Source organism: Papio anubis, chromosome 9 (genome assembly GCF_008728515.1).
Source record: "Papio anubis isolate 15944 chromosome 9, Panubis1.0, whole genome shotgun sequence".
Classification (NCBI taxonomy): domain Eukaryota; kingdom Metazoa; phylum Chordata; class Mammalia; order Primates; family Cercopithecidae; genus Papio; species Papio anubis.
In genome coordinates this window covers 113,821,855-113,836,366 of record NC_044984.1, presented here as the reverse complement: position 1 = coordinate 113,836,366, position 14,512 = coordinate 113,821,855, and the positions used below count along the sequence as shown (strand labels likewise).

Sequence of the window (14,512 nt, the reverse complement as noted above, 5' to 3'; positions counted from 1 at the left end):
GCATAGGACTCATATTTTGAGTTGTTATTTAAGTGAGTTTCTCCCTAATCATTCCAAGACTCAGAGCTTCAAGACCAGCAGGAGGAATAGCCTGGGCTTTTGTTTTTTGGGATTCTTCCTGCCATTGATTTGGGGAGGGGATCATTCCACAGAGAGGCTGCAACCTGCTGTCTCCAATGATTTGTATCCACAAAGACTTCATTATGCAGAAGCCTTGGAAATTAGACCTTGGTCAAATAGTGTGTCTCTCAGAATAGGACTCATGAATTCAGAATCAATTTGAGGAGGTTTTAGAAGGCAAGAGAGGCTGGGAAATTAACCTACTTTTGTCAAGGCTGTGACAAATGGGATGGAGGTTAAGGTATAAATGGAGGAAAAGGTTTGGGAGGCTAAAGTAGCAAACTTTTCCTCCCAGAGGAAATTCATTTTTTTTCAGTCATTTTTGTGTTCCTACTGCATGCTAGGATAAAGGTAAATAAGATGTCACTGTTGCACACCTGCAGGGAGCTCACATTCCTTTTCCCCTTCTTTCTTAGTAATTGAACTGTGATTCTTTCTATGCGTATAAGGGGAAGCATTTGCTAGCTCATTTTTTTCAGCATCCTTTGCAGCTGGGCATGGCCCTGTGACTAAGTTCTGGGCAATGAGATTTTGGTAGAAGTGTGGTATGGGGCTCCTGAGTGGATTGCTTAAACTCCGCTGGGAATGGACACTTTCGTACTTTGCTTACTTCCTTTTTCTTCCACCCTAGAATGTGAACGTGATGGCTGGAGTTCTGGCAGCCATGGTGGATTATGAAGTGGTGTTAAGGATGACACAGAAGAAAGCAGGGAAAGTAGGATCCCTGATGATCTATCGAAGCCACCTTATCAGCCCTGGACTGATTTTCTTTAACTTGTACAAAAAATAAGCTTTTATCTTTTTTAAGCCACTGTTTTTTAGGTCTCTGTACTGAGCATAAGAAGTTCCTACTGGATACAGTGAGATGCATTTTAAGTTAAAATTCATAATTCAATAAAAGCAAATACTAACTACTAAGAGACAAGCGAAAAGGAAACCTGCGTGAGTCAGAGAAGACTTTACAGAGGAGGGAACATTTGAGCTGGGTCTTGAAGGTTCAGCAGGAGTCCACCAGACTGAATGGTCAAGGATGAACAGGCATTTCAAGTAGAGAAAGTCATACAAGAGTGTGCATTGTTTAAAAAGAAGAAAGTGTTTTGATGAGGTTGGTGTGCCCCACTTAAGGTGTGAACTAGCAAGAGCTGACCTGGGCAGCCTGGGGCAAGATCAGAAGTAATGTATTAGAGAAAAGGCAGAGTCATTGAAAGATGTTGAGCTAGAGAGAACTATATCAGATTTTTCATTTAGAAAGTCCCTTCTGACTCAACATGGAGAAAAATAAGTGGGTAAAGGCTGGACAAGAAGCAGGGAAACTAGTTAGGAGGCTGTTGCTGTTTTCTAGGTGAGAAGTGAAGAGACCCTAGATCAGAGGTCCAAAACTCAGGCGGCCTTCAGGGGCCAGATACCAAAAATGAGTGACACAAGTTGATGTAAAAAAAAATCAGTTTGCTCTCTTGGTCCATCTTTTATTTTTTATCTTTTCCTGAAGACTTAGGTAAAGCAGAGCAATCAAATTTGACTTGAGGGCCAGATTTCTTGGGTTCAAATTCTGCCTTCATCACTTACTAGCTGTGTGACTTGGGGCAAATAACTTAACCTCTTTGTGCCCCAGTATTCTCATCAGCAGAGTAGGCATAAAGAAGTTCTTGTGAGGATTAAATGAATTAATGTACATATAAAGGAGCTGATACAAAAATACTTTTAAGTGTGAGTTATAGTTTTATCATCATCATCATCATCATCATTCTAAAGAAAACAATAGGGCAAATGTGTTAATAAATGGTCACACACTCAGCCAACCAGAGCAATGAGTGGGGCAATAGGGAGTGATGAAGACTGTGGAAAACTGGAGAACACAAACCTCACTTGAAGGGACCAAGCTCCAGTTGATTGTTGTCATTCAGGATTGCAGGCCCACTGTTACCACAGGGAGTAATTTATTTTATTTGTAGAGATGGGGTCTGGCTATGTCAGCCAGGCTAATCTCTAACTCCTGGCCTCAAGTGGTCCTCCTGCTTTGGCCTCTCAAAGTGCCAGGATTATGAGTGTGAGCTGCCATATCTGGCCAAGAGTGTTTTGTTTGTAAAATGTAGAAGTTTTAGGTAAAATATCTTAATCTTTAAAAGTCACAGCTACTTTTCAAAAAAACAAAAATTTTTGTGTATGCTAAACAAAACGTAAGTGTCAGGATCTCCGTATGTGCCCCTAGTTTTTTATCTTCAAGACAAAAGCAAAAGGTTTGAAGAGGGTAGGGTTTGCGGGAGTTTTAGGAGACAGCACTGATCAGAGCAGGTGAGTGATTGGATGTGAGAGGAAAGTGGCCACTGGGGACAGGTCTGACAGGCCTTCGGTGTTGCAGGTGCCTAGAGAGATGCTCCATTTACCCCTCCCCTCACTGCAAAGTCTCATTCCTCTGCTGCTCCCTTCTGCCACCAGCGCTAGTGTTCTGTCTGTCCCAGGAGAACCATGTGCAAGCTCTGGGACTGGGGCGAGCCCTTGAAGTTGGGCTATGGCTCTACTCTTCTTATCTAAGAGCAAAGCTTTTAGAGTTGAAAAAAAAAAATGAAGACATGGATATAACACCAATAACCACACAAACACCTTGGAAAAGTAAATCAGGTCTAGTCTCTCCTGTACTGAAAACTTTCCAGATACTTCCTCTTGCACCTGGAATAATTCTAAAGTCTTACTTGCTCCACAAACGGCCTGCATGCTCTGGCCCCTGCCTCCCTCCCCAGCTTCAGGTCTTCAGGTTTTCACGTCTCAGTTCAAATATCAGACCTGAGAGAGTCTTCCTTGATTACCCTTGCTAATTTAGATTCACACCCACCAATAGTCTCTCTCTATCCCAGCATCCTGTTGTTTCTCTTCCGACCTCATATTATATGCAATTGCCTTGCTAGTTACAACTTGCTTTCTCTCTCTCTCTCGCTCTTTTTTTTTTTTTTTTTTTTTTGAGATGGAGTCTTGCTCTGTTGCCAGGCTGGAATGCAGTGGTGTGATTTCAGCTCACTACAACCTCTGCCTCCCGGGTTCAAGCCATTCTCCTGCCTCAGCCTCCTGAGTAGCTGGGACTACAGGCGCACGCCACCACGCCCAGCTAATTTTTGCATTTTTAGTAGAGACGGGGTTTCACCATGTTGGCCAGGATGGTCTCGATCTCTCGACCTTGTGATACGCCCTCCTCAGACTCCCAAAGTGCTGGGATTATAGGCGTGAGCCACCATGCCATGCCATGACTTTCTTTTTTATTACTTTATTTATTTTTATAAACATGGTCTCACTCTGTTGTCCAGGCTGGAGTGCAGTGGTACAACCATAGTTCACTGCAATCTTGAAATCCTGGACTCAAGTGATCCCCCTATCTCAGCCTCCCAAGTAGCAAGGACTACAGGCATGTGCCACCATGCCTGGCTAATTTTTAAAATGTTTCATGTAGAGATGGGGTCTCACTATTTTGCCCAGACTGGTCTCAAATTCCTGGACTCAAGCCATCCTCCTGCCTTGGCCTTCCGAAATATTGGAGTTACAAGCATGAGCCACTGCACTCAGTCTATAGATTTCTTATTTATCATTTGTCTCTTCTAAAACATAAGCTTGGGAAGGGCGGGTACTCAAGTAACTCAGTTTTGGGCACACAGTAGGTGCTCAAAAAGTATGTGTTAAATGAAAGAAGAATCAAGAAATCCATAAGTGGACAGCAAGCTGAGGTGGGAGGGTTGTTTGAGCGCAGGAGTTTGAGGCTGCAGTGAGCCATGACTGTGCCACTGCATTCCAGCCTGGGCAACAGAGTGAGACCCTGTCTCTAAAACAGAGAAGAGAGACAGAAAAGAAATATATAAGAATCACATATCTGCTGATGGTCTATCTTAGTTTCTTCCCATCTCAGATACTACTACTTCTGTTCAGAAAACAGCTTTTCGGGGCTTGGGACCTTTCCCAGCCCCCTGTTAACAGGCAGGGGCGGTGGGGACTTTTCCCATCGGCAGTCATTACTCTGAACCCTGACCACCCAGTGGACTTTTGCACTTCTGCTCACTTCCATCTTTGACCATCAGGGCCCCACACAGATTCTTGGTCTGCCTTGACCTCCTTTTTCGCCTCCTTGAATCTATGCGACGCCCAATCCTTGTCACTCAGCCTGGCCTCGGCTGCCACAGGCATTCCAGATGGTGTGATAGAGAACACTGGCCGAGTCCGGGCGCGGTGGCTCAAGCCTGTAATCCCAGCACTTTGGGAGGCCGAGACGGGTGGATCACGAGGTCAGGAGATCGAGACCATCCTGGCTAACACAGTGAAACCCCGTCTCTACTAAAAAAATACAAAAAACTAGCCGGGCGATGTGGCAGGCGCCTGTAGTCCCAGCTACGCAGGAGGCTGAGACAGGAGAATGGCGTAAACCCGGGAGGCAGAGCTTGCAGTGAGCTGAGATCCAGCCACTGCACTCCAGCCCGGGTGGCAGAGCAAGACTCTGTCTCAAAAAAAAAAAGAGAACACTGGCCAAACAGGCAGGTTCAGCTGGACATCACTGAGGGGACACAGCAGATGGGGAGAAAGCAGGAAGATGTCCCATGCATCAGAGTCAAGAATTTTGTGGTGGGCCATTCCTCCTTCATGTCCTTGTCTTACCCTCTCTTCTTTCTACCTTCTCCGTCTTTCTGTATGAATCCTTCTGGATCCTTCTCTTGCTTTTCCTATCTCCTTTTACTATACAAGCTCAAGCCAGAAAGTTCTGAAAATGAATGTTTTATGTGACTTATGGAATCCAGTCACGATTCTGTCTAGTAGAGGTCCACAGCACCCCACTCAAAATATTGTGCAAAATTGTATATATGTGTATGTTTGAATTTTTTTCTTGTGTGAGGGCTCATAGATTTCAATGAATTTTCCTTTTTGTTTCCTTCCCTTCCTCCTTCCCCCTTCCCTTCTTCTCTTCTTTTTTTTTCTTTTCTCTTTTTGAGACAGGGTCTCGCCCTGTTACCCAGGCTGGAGTGAAGAAGCAAATCACAGCTCACGGTAGCCTCTACCTCCTAGGCTCAAGCTATTTTCTCACCTCAATCCTCTACCTCCTAGGCTCAAGCTGTCCTCCCACCTCAGCCTCCTGAGTAGCTGGAACCACAGGCACATGTCACCTTGCATGGCTAATTGTTTTTTTTTTTTTTGGAGAGGTTTCACCATGTTGCCCAAGCTGATCTCAGATTCCTGAACTCAAGTGATCTGCCCACCTCCACCACCCAAATATCTGGGATTACAGACATGAGCCACCATGCCTGGCCTAATTGGATATTTTTTAAGGGACTTGCCTCTCTCAAATTTTGAGCCACTGAAAAGGCTTTTTCAGGGTGTAGATCACAGAGCAATACAACTTCCATCTATCAAATGTTCAGAAAGACAAATCAGTAGAGACAGAAAGCAGGTTTGTGGTTGCCTGGGGGCTCTGGGTAAGAAGGGCAGAAGCTTTTCTTTCGGGTGGTTGGAAATGTTCTGAAATTAGATTGTGGTGATGGTTACACAACTCCAAGTTTACTAAATATCACTGAATTGCACATTTAAAATAAGCAAATTTCATGGTATGTAAATTATATCTCAATAATAAGGCTGTTTAAAAAAGTAGACACTGAATTTCAAAGACTTAGTATAAAAGAGGATATAAAATATCTCGTTAATAATTTTTACATTGGTTACACATTGAAATGATAATGTTCTGTATAAATTGGGTTAAATTAAAAAAAAAATGTTTTGAGATGGAGTCTTCCTCTGTGGCCCAGGCTGGAGTGCAGTGGCATGATCTCGGCTCACTGCAACCTCTGCTTCCCAGGTTCAAGCGATTCTCCTGTCTCAGCCTCACAAGTAGCTTGGATTACTGGTGCGCGCCACCATGCCCAGCTGCTTTTTGTATTTGCAGTAGAGTCAGGGTTTCACCATTTTGGCCAGGCTGGTCTCAAACTCCTGACCTCAAATGATCTGCCTGCCTCGGTTTCCCAAAGTGCTGGGATTACAGGCGGGAGCCACTGTGCCTGGCCTAAATAAAAATATTTTTAAAATTAGAAAAGGGCAGTTGGTGACCACAGGCTGTCTCTGTAGGAGAAATGGCTCAGGGCAACCCAAGTTATGGAGTATATTTCGATCTCCACTGGGGAAAACAAAGAGGTCCAAGGAAATTGAACAAGGATGGGGGATCCCATGTCACCTTTAAATGACTGGAGGGGGACTTGAGGCAAGAGGGTTTCTTGATGTCTGGCTTAAAGGCAAAGGGTCAGGGTAGATGAGTCAGATCTCAGGTAGGACTTACTCATAGACAGAGGTTCTTCATCTGGCTTGGTTGAAGATGACTCATTGTCCTCAATATCCTTGCTGCTGGTCACCTGGGTGTTCACACTCGGGGGCTCATCTGAGCCAGGGTTCACAGAGATCATGCTGCTCTGGGGAGAGGACACCCCACTGGCCCGACTCAGACTGAGTGTGGAGCCTCGCCGGCTTGGTTTGCGGTTGGTGACTCGCATTGTAGGAATTTTGAATTTCTTGGTCTAAAGGAAAGAGAAGAAAGAGAGGTTTCAGGAAGGAGGGGGAAAAAGATGGAAGAAAGAAAGAAGGGAGGGAAGGAGAGAGGTGGGGAGGGACAGCAGACAAAAGCAAAGCCTGGGACTGACTGTGAATTCCTTCTGGCTCTTTCCAAATACCGTGAGATATATTCTGGATCTGGAGTGACCTTTTGTCAGAAATCGAGATGATGTTAAAATGTGTATTATTTGAAGCAAATGTGGCGGAATGTATTCTATTGAACGAGCTCATGGTTGCCCAAGAAGTCACCGTAGGAAGCCACACGTGTTTGCCGTGATGATGTCAATGCCCAGAACAGGTTTTGACTTTTGTAATAACGATTGGAGTTGATTTTCAAACTGTATATGAGGATGGGTCTAATTTTTCAACTAATCTTGGTTTTGGCTCCAGATTCCATGTATATACTTCCTGGTTCCCAAGTTGACACCTGGACCGCAAAGAATAATTTGTAATCATGGAGGTTTTCTAAAGAACACAGAATAGGGAAATTCTAGGCCTGACATTTAGGAAGTGAGTGGGAGGAAGCAGATTTGTCTGGTGCAGTGGCATTCTTGGGGGAGGAGCCATGGTGGTAGTGGGCTAGGAGAATTGGATGATAAGTTCTGGAAGGGACTGAGAGGTAGGTAGGGAAAGTCCTGTGGATTTTTAGAAGGAAAAGAGTAAGAGGCCGGGCGCGGTGGCTCAAGCCTGTAATCCCAGCACTTTGGGAGGCCGAGACGGGCGGATCACGAGGTCAGGAGATCGAGACCATCCTGGCTAACACAGTGAAACCCCGTCTCTACTAAAAATACAAAAACTTAGCCGGGCGAGGTGGCGGGCGCCTGTAGTCCCAGCTACTCGGGAGGCTGAGGCAGGAGAATGGCGTAAACCCGGGAGGCGGAGCTTGCAGTGAGCTGAGATCCGGCCACTGCACTCCAGCCTGGGTGACAGAGCGAGACTCCGTCTCCAAAAAAAAAAAAAAAAAAAAGAGTAAGAAAGAGTACACACATACTGTGTGTGTGTGTCTGTGTGTACCTTCCTGCAAGATTGGTGTCACTTCAGAATGCACTGTTTGGGGTTATGTCCTCATATAACTCATCCAAGTTTCAGCGAGGCTTCCTAACCTCCTCAAGGTCACAGCAAGAAAATAGCAGAACCAGAATTCAGACCCAAGTCAGGTTAATGCCAAAGCTCATTACTATGCCTGGCTTCAAAATACTGCAAAAGTTTTTTTCAGTGGCATCGAAAATGCCCTTTATCCCATGCTAATGATTCTTTATGACATTTAAAATGCCAGGTTTACACAGGGGACGAACAGGCCCTCAGATGCCCCAGAGAAAGAGCTCAACACAGAGTGGGCTGTAGTTTATATTCAGTTAATAGAAATAATTTTATTTGAGCACATTTAAAATGAAAGCTCTTGTTGGGTAGACTGGTGTTTTCTTTAGATGAAACTCATAGCATTTGATACCCTGGCAAAGGTGATAGGGAGAAGAGATAGCACTGAAGACCACACCAACATTTAATATACATTGCACAGGGTGGAGAAAATTGTATTCAGCAGAATTCATTTCAGGGAGTCCACTGTATGTGATCAGAAGCAATATTTCGAATGGCTACCTTGTAGGGCACTGAATATGAGTGGAACCTTCTTGCACTAGAAGAGGGGAGGGATTTCTTGGTTGCACAGGAGAGGGAGAAGGTTGGGAAGAGGAGGGAGAAGATGTGGGCTTTAAGATTTGATCTCTCCTTGTGCCTGCCTCATCTCTCTCAAATCTTCAGTGAAATTCTATACAAATGACAGAATGCTTCAGAATATGATAGACTGGAGAAATGGAATTTGAACTGGATTTAACCAGATCTTTAAGAGGCCATGCAAGTTACAAAATGACTGATCAAGAAAAGCCAAGTACCCAAAGCAGGCATGTCCTCTCCTTTGATAAATTAGGAGCTTGGTACAGTGCTCCCGTTGTCCTGACACTGCAATTGGTCAAGAGCTTGCCAGGACTGACAGAAGGCCCCTCTACCCTTTATCACTCTGAGGAGAGAGGATATCAGAGCTCAGGGATGAATCATGTAGAAGTTGCCTCTTTCCATTTTATCTAGAACAATATGAATTCCTGACTCTAGAAACCAGGCTCTTCAGATCAACGTCATTTTTAAATTTTTATCTTTATTTTTATTTGACAGGATCTCACTCTGTTTCCCAGGCTGGAGTGCAGTGGTGCAATCTTAGCTCACTGCAACCTCTGCCTCCCAGGTTTGAGCTATTCTCTTGCCTCAGCCTCCCAAGTAGGTGGTATTACAGGTACCCACCACCATGCTTGGCCAATTTTTGTTGTTGTTGTTGTTGTTGTTATTTTTTGGTAGAGATGGGGTTTCACCATGTTGCCTGGGCTGGTCTTGAACTCCTGAGCTCAAGCAATCTGTCTGCCTTGGTCTCCCAAAGTGCTGGGATTATAGTTGTAAGCCACTGTGCCTAGTAAGATCAATGTAATTTTTGAAGGGTGGACAGATGGTGGCATGGGGTAGCTTGGAATCTTGCAGTGAGCACTGGAGTCAGAGTCAGGGGACCTCGGGGGGACCTTTAGTACGTCACTCTGCCATGCCTCAGTTTCCTCATTTATAAAACTTAGGGGATAGCCTGGGACAATCTCAGAAGAGCCTTCCATACCAGGATTCTGTGCGTATCTTCCTTGAGCTAGGATTTCATCTTATGCTCCCAGAGTTGCCATTAATTAAAATTTAATTAACCACCCTAGCCAGGAAATCCAAAGTTAAGGGCTAACACTTGTGATTAATTGAAAGTGGCAGAAAAATAAAATGTAGGGGGAAGATGTGACAGGCACTTGCTTGCCTTTTATTGAACTGAACCTATCTGAATCGACTTAAATCCCTAAATGCTGCTTCTCTATTTTTTATATTTCACTCAGCAGTGGTGTTAACCAGTTGCTATGTTCCATCTCAGTAGGGATTGATTTTTGGCAATGGAGGAAACGAATTTCCTGAAAGATTCCTTATACTTTCTATGAAGTAGGGGTTGCAGACTGGTGGCCCATGGGGAGACATGTTTAGCTACCCAGGATTTTACAAACTGGGAGACTTTTATATAAAAATGTAAGTTTTTTGTTTCTTTTGAAAATGGTAAGCTCTGGGCTCCCATTCTCACAAGGCAAAATGAGCTACAGCTGCAGAGAGTTTCTGCCTTTTAGCTGTGCAGGAGTGCTCCAGTTTGCCACAGACCCCACCACTCCCTACTGTATCACACTCAGCCTTATTTTTTATTTTATTAATAACACAATTTGCCTGGCCCCTATGAACGCTGCCTACACATACAGAAGAATGTCAGGGGAAAAGAAGAGTATTGTGGGAGCTGGTTGGATTCCCTCTTTCAAAGTCCTCATTTTATAGGTACAGAAACTGAGGCCCAGTAGAGGGGAAAGGACTTGTCTGAGGTCACACAGTGAACTGAGTCACCATGGCTGAGCCAGGTCTCCTGCAGCCTAATTGAGTGCTCCCCCATGCCCAGAGTGGAACATGCTGCAGCCCAGGGTTTGATCCACAAACTTGAATTCCGTTTTGCAAGAGTTCAAGCACAGCTATTCATTCTCCCCTTCCCCTCCTGCAATTTTAGTGGTGGATATCCCTGAAGGATTTTTTTAAAAGGTTTGTAGCTCCCGCTGCTTTTTCTGTGCATTTCTGAAGACGGATGCACACTGCATCTCCATAGCAACTTTCTGCCATAAAAACCAAGGCTCTTCTTAAATCTAGGAGCACGCTGATGAAAGCGTAAGAAAATGGTGAAATTCTTCATGAGGGGCAACTGTAATCATGGGGTCAGGGAGAACAGGCATTGGATGTTTATATGTTTAATAAACATATTGATGTTTATATGTTTAATAAACTATGTTTAATAAACAGACCCAGAATTAACTTCTGGCTCTGCCATTACCCAGCTGGGTAACCTTATGTAAGTCACTTAACCTCTCTGAGACCCCAAATTCCTCCTCTCTCACCTGGGGGTAAGAATAGTGCCCCATAGGGTTATTAAGAGGGCACAACTGGATAATATACCTACAGAAGCTTCCTTAGCACAGAACTTAGCCCATTTACAATTATGTTGAACAGTGGCCTCTAAAATTTACAGAACCACAGGAATGCTAAGCATTCTCACGTTTTCAAGGTGAGTTTGCCTTATATTTATTTCCTGAGGTTATTCACTAAAGTTGTGAGGTAGGCAGGAAAGCACATTATATCCATTTCATGGGTTAGGGGATAGGTTCAGCAAACACACTAGTTGTGTGCTCTATTACCTTTACCTACCTTTTGCCATTATTATTATTATTATTATTGTTAGGCTTGTTTATTGAGTAGATGAGTTTGGGAGGTCCTGGGTTAGGAATACCTTTGGGTAAAAAGAATCTGTATCTTGGTGTCCTCTTAATAACTGCATGTTCTAGTTTGTAGAAAATCTTGTCTGTTGAATCACTCACGTTGTCTTTTCTTTTTCTTAGAGACAGGATCTCACTCTCTTGCCCAGGTGGGAGGCTGGAGTGCAGTGGTGGGATCATGGCTCACTGCAGCCTCCAATTCCTGGGCTTACATGATCCTCCCACTTCAGCCTCTCTAATACCTGGGACTACAGGTGCACACCACTATGCCCAGCTAATTTTTAAATTTTTTGTCAAGATGGGATCTTGCTATGTTGCCCGGGCTGGTCTCAAACTCCTGGGCTCAACTGATCCTCCTGCCTTGGCCTCCCAATCCTTTGGGATTACAAGCATGAGCTAGTGTGCCTGGGTTTTATTTTCTGACTGGGTTAAAGAGGAGAGAGAGAGAGGAAGGAAGGAAGGGAGGGAGGGAGGGAGGGAGGGAGGGAGAAGGAGAGAGAAATGACTGTTATTGATTTAGAAGATAGAGTGAGGTGAGTCCATTTTCTTCTGGTGACATCTTGTTAAGCAGTTGCTTAGCACCCCCTTCTGTCCCCATTATGTAGTGTCCAGCCAAATGTCATTTCTCCTACAATCCCCAGATAACTGTTTTAATTAAATTTACGAAAACCATCCAACAGCATGTGGCTCTGACTTCCCTTCACTCCGAGAACCAACTAGAAAAAAAATTCCCATCAGAGAAAAGACTGACAAAAATACTCCTCAACACAAGCTGGGACCTAGGAGCCAAAGGGTTGCGTGGCGTGTGGTTGGTTACCTTTGGCGCTGTGACGAAATGCTCCCATTTCTGTCCCATGGACTTGTCCTTATTGATTTTTTTAATGGTGCTCTTGCTTCCACCCGGGTCCCTGAGTGAGAAACAGCTTAATGAGTTTTCCGTTTCCAGAGCCTCGGTTTATTACACGTTCTTTTAAGAAATGCAATAAATAGAGGAGGAATGGTAGCTGGGCTCTGTTAGGATTTCCGCCCCCACTCCTGTACTTGTGAAGAAATGGGAGGGATAGTTCTCCATAGCTGGCTCTTTTGAGTGAAATCGAGGTTTGGAGAGACTTTTGCTTACTGGGTGGAGGGAGGTGGTATATATTTGCATGTTTTTTGCATCTATTTGTATTTTAGCCTTGGTCCTCTCATAGAATCCTGGGCAGGTCTGCAGTACTCCTAGGGGGTGAATTGAAAAGCATGTTCATTTCTGAATCTTTGCTTTTTCTGTTGCCCAAGGGGTCCACCATCAGAGACATTTCTGAGAGACACACAGAGAATATTACTGGGTGGGACTGAGGGTGGGGTTGATGGGGGTGGATTGCACAATGAAAATCACTGATTGGAGGTTGACTGGGCAAAAGTTCTCTACGATGCTATGTGCAACACCTTTCTGTGCCTTTTCGCTGTATCATCTCAATCACTATAACCCTGTGATGTAGTCATTGTCATCCCATTTTCAGATGAGAAAACAAACTAAGGGAGTTTAAGTCACCTACTTACAGTGAAATGAATGAAGCGAAAGCTTCAGGGCTCCTCACTTGTGTGGCTCCCTCTTCCAGGATCCTGTACCTGATTTTGTATTGTAATTTTGTAATTTTTTTTTTCTTAAAGTGCCCTCTCCCCCGTTAAATAAGGCTGCACAAAACCTGGATCCTCCTCTCATGGGTTGGGAATTTTCTGGATAGGAGACTGAAGCCCAGTAAGTTCTGTTGGTGACACACCCGTAATCCCTTATCTGAAATCTGCGGGACCAGATGTGTTGCCAAATTAATGATTTTGGCATTTTGGAAAGGAAACATGCTGCATATTCTATATGTTAACCTAATCCCTCTGAGGGCGCTAAGGGGACAGCATCCTGTAACCAAATACATGACTGTTTCTGCAATGGAACGCACGGATATTTATACTAGGGGGGAGAAATAAAGACCAGAAGTAGCTTCAAGTCAAATTTTGCTACCAGCTTGGAATGGCATACTAGGGGAGAAATAAAGACCAGAAGTAGCTTCAAGTCAAATTTTGCAACCAACTTAGATTGGCATACTAGGGGGGAGAAATAAAGACCAGAAGTAGCTTCAAGTCAAATTTTGCTACCAACTTAGATTGGCTCCTGTCAGATTTTGCTGCCAAATGAGTTAGGAAAAACCGAGTTTTCAGAGCTTTTAGATTTTGGACTTGTGGCTATGGGGCAGTGGGTCTCTATTGATAAGAGAGCGGGGAGTCTCAACGTGTGATCTCTCAACTACCTTTACATATCTATTGATTGACTGATTGGTCTATCCATCTCTCTGTCCATGTATTTTTCCATCCATCCATTCATCCATCCGCCTATCTCTTTCTTTATCCCCTTTTTCTTTGCAGAAAGAATTTTATATCACAAGGATTCTTTTAATTATTTTTCTAGCTCTCGCCTAGCAGAGAGCAGGAACTTGAAATGAGAAGACGAGCTGGGCTCATGCCTGTAATCCCAGTATTTTGGGAGGCTGAGGCAGGCAGATCAGCTGAGGTGAGGAGTTCCAGACCAGCCTGGCCAACATGGTGAAACCCTGTCTCTACTAAAAACACACAAAAAATTAGCCGGGTGTGGTGGCGTGTGCCTGTAATCTCAGCTGCTCTGGAGGCTAAGGCAGCAGAATCGCTTGAACCTGGGAGGCGGAGGTTCCAGTGAGCCGAGATCGCGCCATTGCACTCCAGTCTGGGGGACAAGAGTGAAACTCCATCTCAAAAAAAAAAAAAAAAAAAAAAAAAAAAGGAGGACAAACAGAACTGCTTTGGTTTGGGAGACACTGACAGGGGTCTAGGCTTGTTAGGGTGATGAGTGCTGGTGATTGTGGGTGGAAGGGAGGTGCTCAGATATAGAAGGCAAAAGGTGATCAGGATAAACCTAACTTAAGGCTGACTTCTCATGGCATGGAGATCTGAGTAGCAGAATCTGTCGTGCGCGTCCGTGTGAACAGACCACCAAACAGGCTTTGTGTGAGCACCCCACCTGGGTGCAGGCGGGCTGAGTCCGAAAAGAGAGTCAGCGAAGGGAGATAAGGGTGGGGCCGTTTTATAGGATTTGGGTAGGTAAAGGAAAATTACAGTCAAAGGGGGGTTGTCTGGTGGGCAGGAGTGGGGGTCACAAAGTGCTCAGTGGGGGAGCTTTTTGAGCCAGGATGAGCCAGGAAAAGGAATTTCACAAGATAATGTCGTCGCTTAAGGCAAGGACCGGCCATTTTCACTTCTTATGTGGTGGAATGTCATCAGTTAAGGCGGGGCAGGGCGTTTGCACTTCTTTTGTGATTCTTCAGTTACTTCAGGCCATCTGGGCATATACGTGCAAGTCACGGGGGATGCGATGGCTTGGCTTGGGTTCAGAGGCCTGACAGAATCAAAGGCTTTTCCCAGTCCAGGTAAGGAGTTGGGGGTGTCCTCTCTTC

General features: G+C 44.6%; 1 protein-coding gene and 1 long non-coding RNA gene across 6 annotated transcripts in view; one reads left to right on the top strand and one right to left on the bottom strand.

Annotated features, from left to right (window-relative positions):
* CCDC60 (coiled-coil domain containing 60) overlaps window positions 1-14,512 on the bottom strand; it is a 204,438-nt gene that overhangs the window by 32,223 nt on the left and 157,703 nt on the right. For all 4 annotated transcript variants that reach the window (XM_031650807.1, XM_021923016.2, XM_021923015.2 and 1 more), the window contains 2 exons: window positions 11,869-11,959; window positions 6,413-6,647 (listed from right to left, as the gene is read on the bottom strand). In XM_031650807.1, coding sequence (XP_031506667.1) covers window positions 6,413-6,647; window positions 11,869-11,959 — 326 coding nt within the window. The remainder of the gene's footprint in view (window positions 1-6,412; window positions 6,648-11,868; window positions 11,960-14,512) is intronic.
* The window catches only part of LOC103876111, a 242,446-nt gene that overhangs the window by 91,920 nt on the left and 136,014 nt on the right, over window positions 1-14,512 (top strand). The window lies entirely within an intron of this gene.